General features: G+C 46.7%; 1 protein-coding gene across 7 annotated transcripts in view; it reads left to right on the top strand.

Moving 5' to 3' along the window:
* Window positions 1–18,174, top strand: part of cbfa2t3 (CBFA2/RUNX1 partner transcriptional co-repressor 3) — a 220,928-nt gene that overhangs the window by 157,055 nt on the left and 45,699 nt on the right. For all 7 annotated transcript variants that reach the window (XM_073070522.1, XM_073070525.1, XM_073070519.1 and 4 more), the window contains 2 exons: window positions 17,289–17,539; window positions 17,901–17,992. In XM_073070522.1, coding sequence (XP_072926623.1) covers window positions 17,289–17,539; window positions 17,901–17,992 — 343 coding nt within the window. The remainder of the gene's footprint in view (window positions 1–17,288; window positions 17,540–17,900; window positions 17,993–18,174) is intronic.

Here is an 18,174-nt window from a genome sequence, read left to right as displayed (position 1 = left end):
TTCTGTCTTCCACCCACATTGACTCAGTAGATAATCCCTCCATGATTTCATCCTCTTCTGCAACCGTGATACTATCCCTGATTAGCAATGCCACACCCCCACCTCTTTTGCCTCCCTCCCTGTCCTTTTTGAAACATCTAAAACCCAGCACTTGAAGTAACCATTCCTGTCCCTGAGCCATCCAAGTCTCTGTAATAGCCACAACGTCATAGTCCCATGTATTGATCCATGCTCTTAAGTTCATCCGGCTTGCTTATGTTACTCCTAACATTAAAGTAGACACATCTCAAATCATCTAGCTGAGTGGATCTTTGATCTATTATCTGCCTATCCTTCCTCACAAACTCCCTATAAACTGTCTCTACTTGTTCAGCAACTGCCTCTTCACTTCAGTTCCTATCCCCTGTAAATCTAGTTTAAACCCTCCCCAGTAGTATTAGCAAACCTCCCCGCTAGGGTATTGGTCCCCCTTGGATTCAAGTGCAACCTGTCCTTTTTGTACAGGTCACACCTGTCCCAGAAGAGGTCCCAATGATCTAGAAATCTGAATCCCTGCCCCCTGCTCCAATCCATCAGCCATGGATTTATCTGCCACCTCATTCTATTCCTATACTCACTCGTGCGGCCCAGGCAGCAATCCCATGATAACCACCCTTGAGGTCCTGCTTCTCAGCTTCCATCCTAACTCTCTGTATTCTGTTTCCAGGACCTTCTCCCTTTTCCAACCTATGTCCAATATGTACCACAGCCTCTGGTTGCTCACCCTCCCATTTCAGGATATTGTGGACACGTGCCAGAGACATAGGTACCAAAGACATAGGTAGGAAAAGGGAAGAGGTCCTGAAAAAAGACTACAGGGTGTTAGGAAGGAAGTTGAACATAGAACATAGAATAGTACAGTACAGAACAGGCCCTTTGGCCCACAATGTTGTGCTGACCCTTAAACCCTGCTTCCCATATAACCCCTCATCTTAAATTCCTCCATATACCTGTCTAGTAGTCTCTTAAATTTCACTAGTGTATCTGCCTCCACCACTGATTCAGGCAGTGCATTTCATGCACCAACCACTCTCTGAGTTAACAACCTTCCTCTAATATCCCCCTTGAACTTCCCACCCCTTACCTTAAAGCCACGTCCTCTTGTATTGAGCAGTGGTGCCCTGGGGAAGAGGTGCTGGCTGTCCACTCTATCTATTCCTCTTAATATCTTGTATACCTCTATCATGTCTCCTCTCATCCTCCTTCTCTCCAGAGAGTAAAGCCCTAGCTCCCTTAATCTCTGATCATAATGCATACTCTCAAAACCAGGCAGCATCCTGGTAAATCTCCTCTGTACCTTTTCCAATGCTTCCACATCCTTCTTATAGTGAGTTGACCAGAACTGGACACAGTACTCCAAGTGTGGCTTAACCAGAGTTTTATAGAGCTGCGTCATTACCTCGCGACTCTTAAACTCTATTCCTCGACTTATGAAAGCTATCACCCCATAAGCTTGCTTAACTACCCTATCTACCTGTGAGGCAACTTTCAGGGATCTGTGGACATGTACCCCCAGATCTCTCTGCTCCTCCACACTACCAAGTATCCTGCCATTTACTTTGTACTCTGCCTTGGAGTTTGTCCTTCCAAAGTGTACCACCTCACACTTCTCCGGGTTGAACTCCATCTGCCACTTCTCTGCCCACTTCTGCATCCTATCAATGTCTCTCTGCAATCTTTGACAATCCTCTACACTATCTACAACACCACCAACCTTTGTGTCGTCTGCAAACTTGCCAACCCACCCTTCTACCCCCACATCCAGGTCGTTAATAAAAATCACGAAAAGTAGAGGTCCCAGAACCGATCCTTGTGGAACACCACTAGTCACAACCCTCCAATCCGAATGTACTCCCTCCACCACAACCCTCTGCTTTCCACAGGCAAGCCAATTCTGAATCCACCTGGCCAAACTTTCCTGGATTCCATGCCTTACGACTTTCTGAATAAGCCTACCGTGTGGAACCTTGTCAAATGCCTTACTAAAATCCATGTAGATCACATCCACTGCACTACCCTCATCTACATGCCTGGTCACCTCCTCGAAGAACTCTATCAGGCTTGTTAGACATGATCTACCCTTCACAAAGCCATGCTGACTGTCCCTGATGAGACCATGATTCTCTAAATGCCCATAGATCCTATCTCTAAGAATCTTTTCCAACAGCTTTCCCACCACAGACATAAGGCTCACTGGTCTATAATTTCCCAGACTATCCTTACTGCCTTTTTTGAACAAGGGGATGACATTTGCCTCCCTCAAATCCTCTGGTACCATTCCCATGGACAACAAGGACATAAGGATCCTGGCCTGAGGCTCAGCAATCTCTTCCCTTGCCTCGTGGAGCAGCCTGGGGAATATACCATCAGGCCCCAGGGACTTATCCGTCCTAATGTATTTTAACAATTCCAACACCTCCTCTCCCTTAATATCAACATGTTCCAGAACATCAACCTCACTCATATTGTCCTCACCGTCATCAAGTTCCCTCTCATTGGTGAATACCGAAGAGAAGTATTCATTGAGGACCTCGCTCACTTTCACAGCTTTCAGACACATCTTCCCACTTTTATCTCTAATTGGTCCTACCTTCACTCCTGTCATCCTTTTGTCCTTCACATAATTGAAGAATGCCTTGGGGTTTTCCTTTACCCTACTCGCCAAGGCCTTCTCATGCCCCCTTCTTGCTCTCCTCAGCCCTTTCTTAAGCTACTTTCTGGCTACCCTATATTCCTCAGTAGACCCATCTGATCCTTGCTTCCTAAACCTCATGTATGCTGCCTTCTTCCACCTGACTAGATTTTCCACCTCACTTGTCACCCATGGTTCCTTCATCCTACCATTCTTTATCTTCCTCACCGGGACAAATTTATCCCTAACACCCTGCAAGAGATCCTTAAACATCGACCACATGTCCATAGTACATTTCCCTGCCAAAACATCATCCCAATTCACACCCGCAAGTTCTAGCCTTATAGCCTCATAATTTGCCCTTCCCCAATTAAAAATTTTCCTGTCCTCTCTGATCCTGTCCTTTTCCATTTTAATGCTAAATGCCAGGGAGTCCCCCAGATGCTCACCCACTGAGAGATCTGTGATCTGACCCAGTTTGTTGCCTAATACTAGATCTAGTATGTCATTCCCCCTAGTCGGCCTATCAACATACTGTGACAGGAATCCGTCCTGGACATACTTAACAAACTCTGCCCCATCTAAACCATTGGAACTAATCAGGTGCCAATCAATATTAGGGAAGTTAAAGTCACCCATGATAACAACCCTGTTATTTTTGCACCTTTCCAAAATCTACCTCCCAATCTGCTCCTCGGTATCTCTGCTGCTACCAGGGGGCCTATAGAATATAGCAGAGTAGAGTAGTAGAGTAACTGCTCTCTTCCTGTTCCTGACTTCCATCCATACTGACTGAAAAGAGGATCCTGCTACATTACCCACCCCTTCTGCAGCTGTAATAGTATCCCTGACCAGTAATGCCACCCCTCCTCCCCTTCCCCACCCCATCCCTTTTAAAACACTGAAATCCAGGAATATTGAGAATCCATTCCTGCCCTGTTGCCAGCCAAGTCTCCGTAATGACCACTACATCATAATTCCATGTATGTATCCAAGCTCTCAGTTCATCACCTTTGTTCCTGATGCTTCTTGCATTGAAGTACACACACTTTAGCCCTTCTACCTTACTACCTTTACACCCTTTATTCTGCTTCTCTTTCCTCAAAGCCTCTATATATATGTTAGATCTACAGACAGACATACTTTATTGATCCCGAGGGAAATTGGGTTTCGTTACAGCCGCACCAACCCAGAATAGTGAAGAAATATAGCAATATAAAACCATAAATAATTAAATAATAATAAGTTAATCATGCCAAGTGGAAATAAGTCCAGGACCAGCCTATTGACTCAGGGTGTCTGACACTCCGAGGGAGGAGTTGTAAAGTTTGATGGCCACAGGCAGGAATGACTTCCTATGACGCTCAGTGTTACATCTCGGTGGAATGAGTCTCTGGCTGAATGTACTCCTGTGCCTAACCAGTACATTATGGAGTGGATGGGAGTCATTGTCCAAGATGGCATGCAACTAGGACACCATCCTCTTTTCAGACACCACCTAGCTTTACTCCATGCACTTCTTCCACTGCTCTATCGCTCTGGGTCCCATCCCCCTTGCAAATTAGTTTAAACCCTCTCAAACCATGCTAGCAAACCTACCTGCAAGGATATTGATCCCCTTCGAGTTCAGGTGCAACCCATCCAATCTGTACAGCTACCACCTTCCCCAGAAGAGATCCCAATGATCCAAAAATCTAAAACCCTGTTCCCTGCACCAACTCCTCAGCCACGCATTCAACTGCCATCTCCTCCAATTCTTACCATCACTATCACGTAGCACTGGCAGCAATCCTGAGAACGCCACCCTTGAGGTCCTGTTCTTTACCCTTCTGCCTAGTTCCCGAAACTCACACTTCAGGACCTCATCCCTCTTCCTGCCTATGTTGTTGGTACCAACATGTATCACGACTTCTGGTTGCTTTCCCTCTCAAACCAGGATGTCGTGCACCTGGTCAGAGACATCCCAGACCCTGGCACCCAGGAAGCAACAAACCATGCAGGTGTCCTTCTCACATCCACAAAATCTCTTGTCTGCTCCCCTGACTATAGGGTCCCCAATGACGACAACTCTCCTCTTCTCCATCCCACCCTTCTGCACCACAGGGTCAGACTCACTGGAGGCCCTGCCACCGTGGCTCACCCCTGGTCGGTCGTCCCTGTCAACAGTATTCAGGACGGTATACTTATTATTCAGGGGAATGGCTACAGGGGTGCTCTGCACTACCTGTCTACTCACCTTCACTTACCCCCCTTTGACTGTCACCCAATGACCTGCTTCCTGCAGCCTAGAAGCAGGACCACAAAGGTAGTAATCTCGGGATTACTGCCTGTTCCACGTGACAGTGAGAATAGGAATAGGATGAGGAGGAGGATAAATGTGTGGCTGAGGGATTGGAGCAGGGGGCAGGGATTCAGATTTCTGGATCATTGGGACCTCTTTTGGGGCAGGTGTGACCTGTACAAAAAGGACGGATTGCACTTGAATCCCAGGGGGACCAATATCCTGGTGGGCAGGTTTGGCCCCCCAGGGCTGTGTGCTCACTTTGCTGACCCATGACTGTGCTACAACACACAGCTTGAACCACGTCATCAAGTTTGCCGATGACACGACTGTGGTGGGTCTCATCAGCAAGAACGACAGGTCAGTTTACAGAGAGGAAGTGCAGTGGCTAACGGACTGGTGCAGAGCCAACAACCTGTTTCTGAATGTGAACAAAACAAAAGAGATGGTTGTTGACTTCAGGAGGGCACGGAGCGACAACTCCCCACTGAACATCGACGGCTCCTCAGTAGAGATCGTTACGAGCACCAAATTTCTTGGTTTTCACCTGGCAGAGAATCTGACTTGGTCCCTCAACACTAGCTCCATAGCAAGGAAAGCCCAGCAACATCTCTACTTTCTGTGAAGGCTGAGGAAAGTCCATCTCCCAACCCCCTATCCTCATCACAGTCTATAGGGGTTGTACTGAGAGCATCCTGAGCAGCTGCATCACTGTCTGGTTTGGAAACTGCACCATCTCGGATCACAAGACCCTGTAGCGGATAGTGAAGTCAGCTGAGAAGATCATCGGGCTCTCTCTTCCCGCCATCACGGACATTTACACTAGGTAGCTGAGCGAAGGGCGCTGAGTAGGCTACGGTCAATTATGGAAAACTCTGAACATCCTCTACATAGCACCATCCAGAGACAGAGAAGCAGTTTCAGCGACAGGTTACTATCGATGCAATGCTCCTCAGACAGGATGAAGAGGTCAATACTCCCCAATGCCATTAGGCTTTACAATTCAACCGCCAGGACTTAAGAACTTTTTAAAAGCTATTATTAATGCTTTTTGAGATAGTGATTTAGATGCATGTCATATTTTTTACTGAGTTAAGTATTGTATGTAATTAGTTTTGCTACAACAAGTGTATGGGACATTGGAAAAAAAGTTGAATTTCCCCATGGGGATGAATAAAGTATCTATCTATCTATCTATCTATCTATCTATCTACACGCTGCATCCGCAAAGCAAACAGCATTATGAAGGACCCCATGCACCCCTCATACAAACTCTTCTCCCTCCTGCCGTCTGGGAAAAGGCACCGAAGCACTCAGGGTCTCACGACCAGACTATGTAACAGTTTTTTCCCCTAAGCTATCAGACTCCTCAATACCCAGAGCCTGGACTGACACCTTACTGCCCTATTGACCTGTTTATTATTTATTGTAATGCCTGACTTTATGCAGTCCGGGGTAGGTCTGTAGTCTAGTGTAGTTGTTTTTTTTTCTCTTTGTGTTGTCTTTTACGTAGTTTAGTCTAGTTTTTGTACTGTGGCATGTAACACCATGGCCCTGAAAAACGCTGTCTCATTTTTACTATAGCAGTTAGCACATAGCAGTTATGGTCAAAATAACAATAATAGTGATTTGACTTGACTTTTTGACGTGACTTGCTAAGGCTACTAGGGAGAGTTTAAACTAGAATTGTTGGAGGGTGGGAACCGAACTGAAGAGACTGGGGAAGAGGAGGTTGGCTCACAAATAGAGAAAGCTTGTGACAGTGCGAGAGGGAGGATAGGGAGGTGATAGAGAAGGGACGTGCTCAGACCGAAGGTTTGGGATGCATCTATTTTAACGCAAAGAGTTTTGTGAACAAAGCAGATGAGGTTAGAGCGTGGATCAGTACTTGGAGATATGATGTGGTGGCCATTACAGAGACTTGGATGGCTCAGGGACAGGAATGGTTACTTCAAGTGCCAGGTTTTAGATGTTTCAGAAAGGACAGGGAGGGAGGCAAAAGAGGTGGGGGCATGGCACTGTTGATCAGAGATAGTGTCACGCCTGCAGAAAAGGTGGACGCCATGGAGGGATTGTCTACAGAGTCTCTGTGGGTGGAGGTTAGGAACAGGAAGGGGTCACTGACTTTACTGGGTGCTTTTTATAGGCTGCCCAATAGTAACAGGGATATCGAGGAGCAGATACGGAAACAGATCCTGGAAAGGTGTAATAATAACAGAGTGGTCATGATAGAAAATTTTAATTTCCCAAATATCAATTGGCATCTCCCTAGAGCAAGGGGTTTAGATGGGGTGGAGTTTGTTAGGTGTGTTCAGGGAGTTTTCTTGACACAATATGTAGATAAGCCTACAAGAGGAAAGGCTGGTATTGGGAAATTAACCTGGTCAGGTGTCAGATCTCTCAGTGGGAGAGCATTTTGGAGATAGTGATCATAATTCTGTCTCCTTTACAATAGCATTGGAGAGAGATAGGAACAGATGAGTTAGAAAAGCGTTTACTTGGAGTAAGGTGAATTATGAGGCTATCAGGCAGGAAATTGGAGGCTTAATTTGGAAACAGATGTTCTCAGGGAAAAGTACACAAGAAATGTCGCAAATATTCAGAGGATATTTGTGTAGAGTTCTGTATATGTACGTTCCAATGAGACAGGGAAGTTAATGTTAGGGTCCAGGAATCGTGGTGTACAAAGGCTGTAATAAATCTAGTCAAGAAGAAAAGAAAAACTTACAAAAGGTTCAGAGAGCTAGGTAATGTTAGAGATCTAGAAGATGACAAGGCTAATAAGAAGGAGCTTAAGAACAAAATTAGGAGAGCCAGAAGGGACCATGAGAAGGCCTTGGCAGGCAGAATTAAGGAAAATCCCAAGGCATTTCCCAAGTATGTGAAGAGCAGGTCGTGCCTTACGAGCCTGATTGAATTTTTTGAGGATGTGACTAAACATATTGATGAAGGAAGAGCAGTAGATGTAGTGTATATGGATTTCAGCAAAGCATTTGACAAGGTACATCATGCAAGGCTTATTGAGAAAATAAGGAGGCATGAGATCCAAGGGGACATTGCTTTGTGGATCATGAACTGGCTTGCCCACAGAAGGCAAAGAGTAGTTGTAGACAGGTCATATTCTGTATGGTGATTGGTGACCAGTGGAGTGCCTCAGGGATCTGTTCTGGGACCCTTACTCTTCGTGATTTTTATAAATGACCTGGATGAGGAAGTGGAGGGATGAGTTAGTAAGTTTGCTGAGGACACAAAGATTGGAGGTGTTGTGGATAGTGTGGAGGGCTGTCAGAGTTTACAGCGAGACATTGATAAGATACAAAACCGGGCTGAGAAGTGGCAGATGGAGTTCAACCCAGATAAGTGTGAAGTGGTTCATTTTGGTAGGTCAAGCGTGATGGCAGAATATAGTATTAATGGTAAAACTCTTGGCAGTGTGGAGGACCAGAGGGATCTTGGGGTCCAAGTCCATAGGACACTCAAAGCAGCTGCGCAGGTTGACTTTGTGGTTAAGAAAGCGTATAGAGTGTTGGCCTTCATCAAACATGGAATTGAATTTAGGAGCCGAGAGGTAATGTTGCAGCTATATAGGACCCTGGTAGACCCCACTTGGAGAACTGTGCTCAGTTCTGGTCACCTCACTACAGGAAGGATGTGGAAGCCATAGAAAGGGTGCAGAGGAGATTTACAAGGATGTTACCTGGATTGGGGAGCATGCCTTATGAGAATAGGTTGAGTGAACTCAGCCTTTTCTCCTTGGAGCAACGGAGGATGAGAGGTGACCTGATAGAGGTGTATAAGATGATGAGAGGCATTGATCGTGTAGATAGTAAGAGGCTTTTTCCCAGGGCTGAAGTGGTTGCCACATTAGGACACAGGTTTAAGGTCCTGGGGACTAGATACAGAGGAGATGTCAGTGGTAGGTTTTTTATGCAGAGAGTAGTGAGTTTGTGGAATGGGCTGCTGGCAACGGTGGTGGAGGCAGATATGGTAGGGTCTTTTATGAGACTTTTGGGTAAGTACATGGAGCTTAGAAAAATAGAGGGCTATAGGTAACCTTAGTAATTTCTAAGGTAGGGACATGTTTGGCACAGCATCTTGGGCCGAAGGGCCTGTATTGTGCTGTAGGTTTTCTATGTTTCTATGTTCAGAAACATCACAAACCCTGGCACCTGGAAGGCAAACTACCACACATATTTCTTTTACATGCCCACAGAATCACCTTTCTGCCCCCCTTCCCCTGTAATCATAGAGCCCCTGTCACTGCTGCCATCCTCTTCCTTTCCCTACCCTTCTGAGCCACAGGGCCAGACTCTGTGCCAGAGGCATGGCCACTGTTGCTTCCCCCAGCCAGGCCATTCCCCCAACAGAAGTGAAAATGGAGTACTCATTGATAAGGGCGATGGCCACAGGGGTCTCTCCACTACCTGATGCTCTCCCTTCCCACCCCTGACAGTCACCCATTTATCTGTCTCCTATGGCCCTGGTGTGACTCCCTCCCTGTAGCTCATGTCTATCACTGCTTCACTTTCCCAACAAGCTGAAGGTCATCGAGCTGCAACTCCAGTTTCTTAACATAGTCCCTAAGGAGCTGCAGCTCGATGCACCTGGTGCAGATGTGACCATCAGGGAGGCTAGAAGTCTCCTGGATATCCCACATCTGGCACTCAGAGCAGAAAACTGGCCTTGCAGTCATACCCACTATTCTTAAATAGAGGAAAAAAGAGATATGAAAGTCACTTGCTTCCTTGCCTCTCTGAGTCCCGTCCTCACCAAGACCCTACTCTGACTCGCGCTACTCCACTAGACAGTGTCTTCCCGTTATCCCAGAACTTTCTCAGTGGCTTTGTGTCTGCACACTTCTCCCAATCAAATCGATATTTGATTCTGATTGTGAAAGTTGCTCAGTATTATGTAGATGCTTTATGCCTGTTGAGACTTTGATCTATGATTTTGTTACCTCGAGGCATGAGTCCTACAGAGGTGCAAGTTGCTCAATCTCCATCAATTTATATAAAACATTGCAGTCAAATCCTCTCCCAAGCCCTGCCTCACAGGCCATCTCCTCTCAGGACAGCTTCCTCCCATCCCACTCCCAGGTCCAAGGAAGCATCTCCTCTTCCTGGAGCAGTTGGGAATGAGCTTGTACTGTCACGCTGGGATTATATAGAATAGCCTTAGATTTCCCCACCTTCCGGTCATTTTCTCCCATTCCCCATCCCTGTTCTTCATTTACCCACTATGGCCTTTTACCTCTTCTCACCTGTGTATCTTCACCCCCTTTACCTTTTCCACTTATCAGCTTCTTATTTCTCCCCTTTCCCCCACCCACCTGGCTTCACCTATCAACTTCTAGCTTGTAGTACTTCCACTCCCCCTGCCTTATTCTGGCATCTTCCCCCTTTGTTTCCAGTCCTGAAGAAGGGTCTCAGCTGAACTGTCGACTGTCCATAGACACTGCCTGACCTGCTGGGTTCCTCCAGCATTTTATGCGTATTGCTCTGGATTTCCAGCACCTGCAGAATCTCTTGTGTTTATGATGGTTATATTGAAGTCAAGATGGCTTCTGCGTACAACGCTCCTTTGGTCGACATCTTCTGGATAGATCCCGAACCATATATTTCACTTTGTTTATGCCTTTTACATTTGTTCTTCTTCTTGAATGTAATTCTGGAACCGTGATTTGCAGTTTGAAGATCATTCAGGTGTTTTAGTGTTCTGCAGTCTCTGAGGGAATTCTGGGAGGCAGAGGCAGCGTGCAGGAATCTCGTGGTGAGAAGGGTGCGAGCCAATCTTTGATTCTGTGATGCTGATTAAAGCAACAAGGGAAGTTGAAACGCCAGCTGCCTGGTGACCTTAGTGAGACCCCACTTGGAGTACTGTGCTCAGTTCTGGTCACCTCATTACAGGAAGGATGTGGATGGTATAGAGAGAGTGCAGAGGAGATTTACAAGGATGTTGCTTGGATTGGAGAGTGTACCTTATGAGAATAGGTTGAGTGAACTTGGCCTTTGCTCCTTGGAGCGATGGAGGATGAGAAGTGACCTGAAAGAGGTGTATAAGATGATGAGAGGCATTGTTTATGTGGATAGCCAGAGGCTTTTTCCCAGGGCTGAAATGGCTAATACAAGGGGGCATAGTTTTAAGGTGTTTGGAAGTGGGTACAAGGGGGATGTCAGAGGTACGTTTTTCACACAGAGAGTGGTGGGTTTGCATTGCCAGTGTAGGTGGTAGAGTCGGATACAATATGGTCTTTTAAGAGACTCAGATAGGTACTATGCAGTAGGGAAATTCTAGGCAGTTTCTAGAGTAGATCAGCACAACTTTGTGGGCTTAAGGGCTTGTAATGTGCTGTAGATTTCTATGTTTCTATGTTATTTTTCTATTAGATTGCTCTGCAAGGACAGGTGAGACTATTCTTTTATCGCTGGTTAGATTGCTCAGCACAGAAAGGGGGGTCTACCTTTTTATCACTGGTGAGATCGATCTGGTATGGAGAGGGGAGACTGCCTTTTATCACTGGTGAGATCACTCTGATATGAAAGGGGAGACTGCCTTCTATCACTGGTGAGATCGCTCTGATATGGAGAGGGGAGACTGCCTTTAATCACTGGTGAGATCGCTCTGGTATGGAGTGGGGAGACTGCCTTTTATCACTGGTGAGATCACTCTGATATGAAAGGTGAGACTGCCTTCTATCACTGGTGAGATCACTCTGATATGGAGTGGGGAGACTGCCTTTTATCACTGGTGAGATCACTCTGATATGAAAGGTGAGACTGCCTTCTATCACTGGTGAGATCACTCTGATATGGAGTGGGGAGACTGCCTTTTATCACTGGTGAGATCACTCTGATATGAAAGGGGAGACTGACTTTAATCACTGGTGAGATCGCTCTGGTATGGAGTGGGGAGACTGCCTTCTATCACTGGTGAGATCACTCTGATATGGAGTGGGGAGACTGCCTTTTATCACTGGTGAGATCACTCTGATATGAAAGGGGAGACTGCCTTTAATCACTGGTGAGATCGCTCTGGTATGGAGAGGGGAGACTGCCTTCTATCACTGGTGAGATCGCTCTGATATGAAAGGGGAGACTGCCTTTAATCACTGGTGAGATCACTCTGATATGAAAGGTGAGACTGCCTTCTATCACTGGTGAGATCACTCTGATATGAAAGGTGAGACTGCCTTTTATCACTGGTGAGATCACTCTGATATGAAAGGTGAGACTGCCTTCTATCACTGGTGAGATCACTCTGATATGAAAGGTGAGACTGCCTTCTATCACTGGTGAGATCACTCTGATATGAAAGGTGAGACTGCCTTTTATCACTGGTGGGATCACTCTGATATGAAAGGTGAGACTGCCTTCTATCACTGGTGAGATCACTCTGGTATGGAGAGGGGAGACTGCCTTTAATCACTGGTGAGATCACTCTGGTATGGAGAGGGGAGACTGCCTTTAATCACTGGTGAGATCGCTCTGGTATGGAGAGGGGAGACTGCCTTTAATCACTGGTGAGATCGCTCTGGTATGGAGAGGGGAGACTGCCTTCTATCACTGGTGAGATCGCTCTGGTATAGAGAGGGGAGATTGCCTTCTATCACTGGTGAGATCGCTCTGGTATAGAGAGGGGAGATGGCCTTCTATCACTGGTGAGATCACTCTGGTATGGAGAGGGGAGACTGCCTTTAATCACTGGTGAGATCGCTCTGGTATGGAGAGGGGAGACTGCCTTCTATCACTGGTGAGATCGCTCTGGTATAGAGAGGGGAGACTGCCTTCTATCACTGGTGAGATCACTCTGATATGAAAGGGGAGACTGCCTTTAATCACTGGTGAGATCGCTCTGGTATAGAGAGGGGAGATTGCCTTCTATCACTGGTGAGATCGCTCTGGTATAGAGAGGGGAGATGGCCTTTTATCACTGGTGAGATCACTCTGATATGAAAGGGGAGACTGCCTTTAATCACTGGTGAGATCGCTCTGGTATAGAGAGGGGAGATTGCCTTCTATCACTGGTGAGATCACTCTGGTATGGAGAGGGGAGACTGCCTTTAATCACTGGTGAGATCACTCTGATATGGAGTGGGGAGACTGCCTTTTATCACTGGTGAGATCACTCTGGTATAGAGAGGGGAGACTGCCTTTAATCACTGGTGAGATCGCTCTGGTATAGAGAGGGGAGACTGCCTTCTATCACTGGTGAGATCACTCTGGTATAGAGAGGGGAGACTGCCTTCTATCACTGGTGAGATCACTCTGATATGGAGAGGGGAGACTGCCTTTTATCACTGGTGAGATCACTCTGGTATGGAGAGGGGAGACTGCCTTCTATCACTGGTGAGATCACTCTGGTATAGAGAGGGGAGACTGCCTTCTATCACTGGTGAGATCACTCTGATATGGAGAGGGGAGATTGCCTTTTATCACTGGTGAGATCACTCTGGTATGGAGAGGGGAGACTGCCTTTAATCACTGGTGAGATCACTCTGATATGAAAGGGGAGACTGCCTTTAATCACTGGTGAAATTACCCTGATATGGAGAGGGGAGACTGCCTTTAATCACTGGTGAGATCACTCTGGTATGGAGAGGGGAGACTGCCTTTTATCACTGGTGAGATCACTCTGGTATGGAGTGGGGAGACTGCCTTCTATCACTGGTGAGATCACTCTGGTATGGAGAGGGGAGACTGCCTTTTATCACTGGTGAGATCACTCTGATATGAAAGGGGAGACTGCCTTCTATCACTGGTGAGATCACTCTGGTATAGAGAGGGGAGACTGCCTTTAATCACTGGTGAGATCACTCTGATATGAAAGGGGAGACTGCCTTTAATCACTGGTGAGATCACTCTGATATGAAAGGGGAGACTGCCTTTTATCACTGGTGAGATCACTCTGGTATGAAAGGGGAGACTGCCTTCTATCACTGGTGAGATCACTCTGATATGAAAGGGGAGACTGCCTTTAATCACTGGTGAGATCGCTCTGATATGGAGAGGGGAGACTGCCTTTTATCACTGGTGAGATCGTTCTGGTATGGAGAGGGGAGACTGCCTTTTATCACTGGTGGGATCACTCTGGTATGAAAGGGGAGACTGCCTTCTATCACTGGTGAGATCACTCTGATATGGAGAGGGGAGACTGCCTTTAATCACTGGTGAGATCACTCTGATATGGAGAGGGGAGTCTGCCTTCTATCACTGGTGAGATCACTCTGATATGGAGAGGGGAGACTGCCTTTAATCACTGGTGAGATCACTCTGATATGGAGAGGGGAGACTGCCTTTTATCACTGGTGAAATTACCCTGATATGGAGTGGGGAGACTGCCTTTTATCACTGGTGAGATCGTTCTGGTATGGAGAGGGGAGACTGCCTTTAATCACTGGTGAGATCACTCTGATATGGAGAGCGGAGACTGCCTTTTATCACTGGTGAGATCGCTCTGGTATGGAGAGGGGAGACTGCCTTTAATCACTGGTGAGATCACTCTGATATGAAAGGGGAGACTGCCTTTAATCACTGGTGAGATCACTCTGATATGGAGAGGGGAGATTGCCTTTTATCACTGGTGAAATTACCCTGATATGGAGTGGGGAGACTGCCTTTTATCACTGGTGAGATCGCTCTGGTATGGAGAGGGGAGACTGCCTTTTATCACTGGTGATCGTTCTGGTATGGAGAGGGGAGACTGCCTTTAATCACTGGTGAGATCACTCTGATATGGAGAGGGGAGATTGCCTTTTATCACTGGTGAGATCGTTCTGGTATGGAGAGGGGAGACTGCCTTTAATCACTGGTGAGATCACTCTGATATGGAGAGGGGAGATTGCCTTTTATCACTGGTGAGATCGCTCTGGTATGGAGAGGGGAGATTGCCTTTTATCACTGGTGAGATCACTCTGATATGAAAGGGGAGTCTGCCTTCTATCACTGGTGAGATCGCTCTGGTATAGAGAGGTGAGACTGCCTTTAATCACTGGTGAGATCGCTCTGGTATGGAGAGGGGAGACTGCCTTTAATCACTGGTGAGATCACTCTGATATGGAGAGCGGAGACTGCCTTTTATCACTGGTGAGATCGCTCTGGTATGGAGAGGGGAGACTGCCTTTAATCACTGGTGAGATCACTCTGATATGAAAGGGGAGACTGCCTTTAATCACTGGTGAGATCACTCTGATATGGAGAGGGGAGATTGCCTTTTATCACTGGTGAAATTACCCTGATATGGAGTGGGGAGACTGCCTTTTATCACTGGTGAGATCGCTCTGGTATGGAGAGGGGAGACTGCCTTTTATCACTGGTGATCGTTCTGGTATGGAGAGGGGAGACTGCCTTTAATCACTGGTGAGATCACTCTGATATGGAGAGGGGAGATTGCCTTTTATCACTGGTGAGATCGTTCTGGTATGGAGAGGGGAGACTGCCTTTAATCACTGGTGAGATCACTCTGATATGGAGAGGGGAGACTGCCTTTAATCACTGGTGAGATCACTCTGGTATGGAGAGGGGAGATTGCCTTTTATCACTGGTGAGATCACTCTGATATGAAAGGGGAGTCTGCCTTCTATCACTGGTGAGATCGCTCTGGTATAGAGAGGTGAGACTGCCTTTAATCACTGGTGAGATCGCTCTGGTATGGAGAGGGGAGACTGCCTTTAATCACTGGTGAGATCACTCTGATATGGAGAGGGGAGATTGCCTTCTATCACTGGTGAGATCACTCTGATATGAAAGGGGAGTCTGCCTTCTATCACTGGTGAGATCGCTCTGGTATGAAAGGGGAGTCTGCCTTCTATCACTGGTGAGATCGCTCTGGTATGGAGAGGTGAGATTGCCTTCTATCGCTGGTGAGATCGCTCTGGTATGGAGAGGGGAGACTGCCTTCTATCACTGGTGAGATCACTCTGGTATAGAGAGGTGAGATTGCCTTCTATCGCTGGTGAGATCGCTCTGGTATGGAGAGGGGAGACTGCCTTCTATCACTGGTGAGATCGCTCTGATATGAAAGGTGAGACTGCCTTCTATCACTGGTGAGATCACTCTGGTATGCAGAGGGGAGACTGCCTTTAATCACTGGTGAGATCGCTCTGGTATAGAGAGGGGAGATTGCCTTCTATCACTGGTGAGATCGCTCTGGTATAGAGAGGGGAGATTGCCTTCTATCACTGGTGAGATCGCTCTGATATGAAAGGGGAGACTGCCTTCTATCGCTGGTGAGATCGCTCTGAGATGGAGATGGAGAATGCTGCCCCGATTTTCTGTGTTTCTGATGTGCATTTGGGCTGAACTTTTTTTCAATCTTCACACACAAAATGCTGGTGGAACGCAACCATTCTCCTGCCTTCTCCCCATAAACCTTTGATGCCATGATTACTCAAGAACCTTTGAACCTCCACTTTTAATATACTCAATGACTTGGCCTCCATAGTCATCAGTGCAAATAAATTTCTCAGATTCACTGCCCTCTGGCTAAATAAGTTCCTCCTCATCTCTGTTCTAAAGGGGCGTCCCTCAGTTCTGAGGCTGTGCCCTCTGGTCCTGGACTCATCCATTGTAGGAAACATTTTCTCCGTGTTCATTCTATGCAGGCCTTTCAACATTTGTTAGTTTTTCATGAGATACTCCTCATTCTTCTAAACCCAAGTGAATGCAAGCTCAGATCCATCAAATGCTCCTATACGTTAACCCATACATTCCAGGAATCGTTCTCATGAACCTCCTCCAGGCTTGTTAATCTTTTCTTAGATAAGGGGCACAAAACTGCTCACGCTACTCCCATGTGTGGTCTGACCAATGCCTTACAGAGCCTGAGTGTTGCATTCCTGCTGTTCTATTGTACTCCTCTTGAAATGAATGCTAACATTGCTTTTGCCTTCCTCACCACTGGCTCAACCTGCAAGCTAACCTTTAGGGAATCCTGCACGAGGACTCCCAAGTTTCCACATAGATTAGTTATTATGTGGAATGAGCTGCCAGACAAGGTAGTGGAGGCAGGAACAGCAGCAGTGTTTAAGAAATACCTGGACAGGTGTTTGAATAAGGGAGATGGAATGAATTGGTACAGATAGGTATTGTGGTAGGAAGGGACACTGTGGGCTGAAGGACCTATTTCTACTCTGTGACTCTACAAGTGGGGTTACAGAGACAGCTGGACAGATTAAGTGTGTGAACAAACCTGCCAGAGGTGTATTCCACTATGCACTGGGTAACAGTGTCCACGTTATCACAACAAATTGGGCTTTCACAAAAAGTGAGCATATTCTGAATACTAAAAATGGAAACTCATTCAGCTGACAATGATGTTTTGTCTTGGTTTGTTTTGCAGGACCAAAGAGAATGGGTTAGACCATGACCCATCACACGCAGACCACTTCAGTAAACGGCTGTGCGTGCACAGTCCTGTGCAGTGTTTCAGTCCCAAAAACAGGCGTGGACACCAGTCTAATGGACTGTCACAACTGGCACAACCTCAACTGCAGCACTACCGGTTGGAGGACATGGCTGTATCCCACCACTACAGAGACTCTTACCGACAGCCAGAGCACAAGGAGCTCAGGGATCGACACCGGCCTGCTGGTCAGAGTATAATCTGATATAACACTCCCATCCTATCTGACTCACTGCTGATAAACACCCGCTCACACTAGTACCAGACCCTCAGTTAATAATTACTTCTCACCTATGATCAATAACTACCTACTCTGATACTAATGCACCAGTAATTTCTCTTCCTCCATTACCTATTTGTCGATGAACAACCAGTTCGTGCCTGATATTAATACTGTCCATAGATACCATACAGGATATCATTAGGGATAGAGTTTCTGTCCAGGGTCCTGCCAAATGTGGTTTCCTATGCAGAGATACAATGTGCAGTCTCAGCCTGTGATTGAACAAGTGACACTTTCCAACCTTGAGTTGACTTTTATGATTCCAGCTCCAGGAGTCCATGGGACTCAGCAGGAAGAAGTAATTGATCATCGTTTAACGGACGGGGAATGGGCGGAGGAATGGAAGCACCTGGATAATGTAAGTTTGGGAGCAGAGGACCTAACCTTGAGTGGGTGAGAGGGGTCAAACAGAAAAGCAGAAACTCAATCATATGTATACTACTTTGTATACTGTTGAGGGAGACAACCTACTGGGGAGTTGGAGTGAGTCTGGTTCTGTGGTTCAGAATAGAGATGAAGAGGACTGCAGTGTTGGTAGGA

This window comes from Hemitrygon akajei, chromosome 17 (assembly GCF_048418815.1).
Source record: "Hemitrygon akajei chromosome 17, sHemAka1.3, whole genome shotgun sequence".
Lineage (NCBI taxonomy): Eukaryota > Metazoa > Chordata > Chondrichthyes > Myliobatiformes > Dasyatidae > Hemitrygon > Hemitrygon akajei.
The sequence above is the reverse complement of the archived record's forward strand: the minus strand, read 5'-3'. Positions and strand labels throughout refer to the sequence as shown.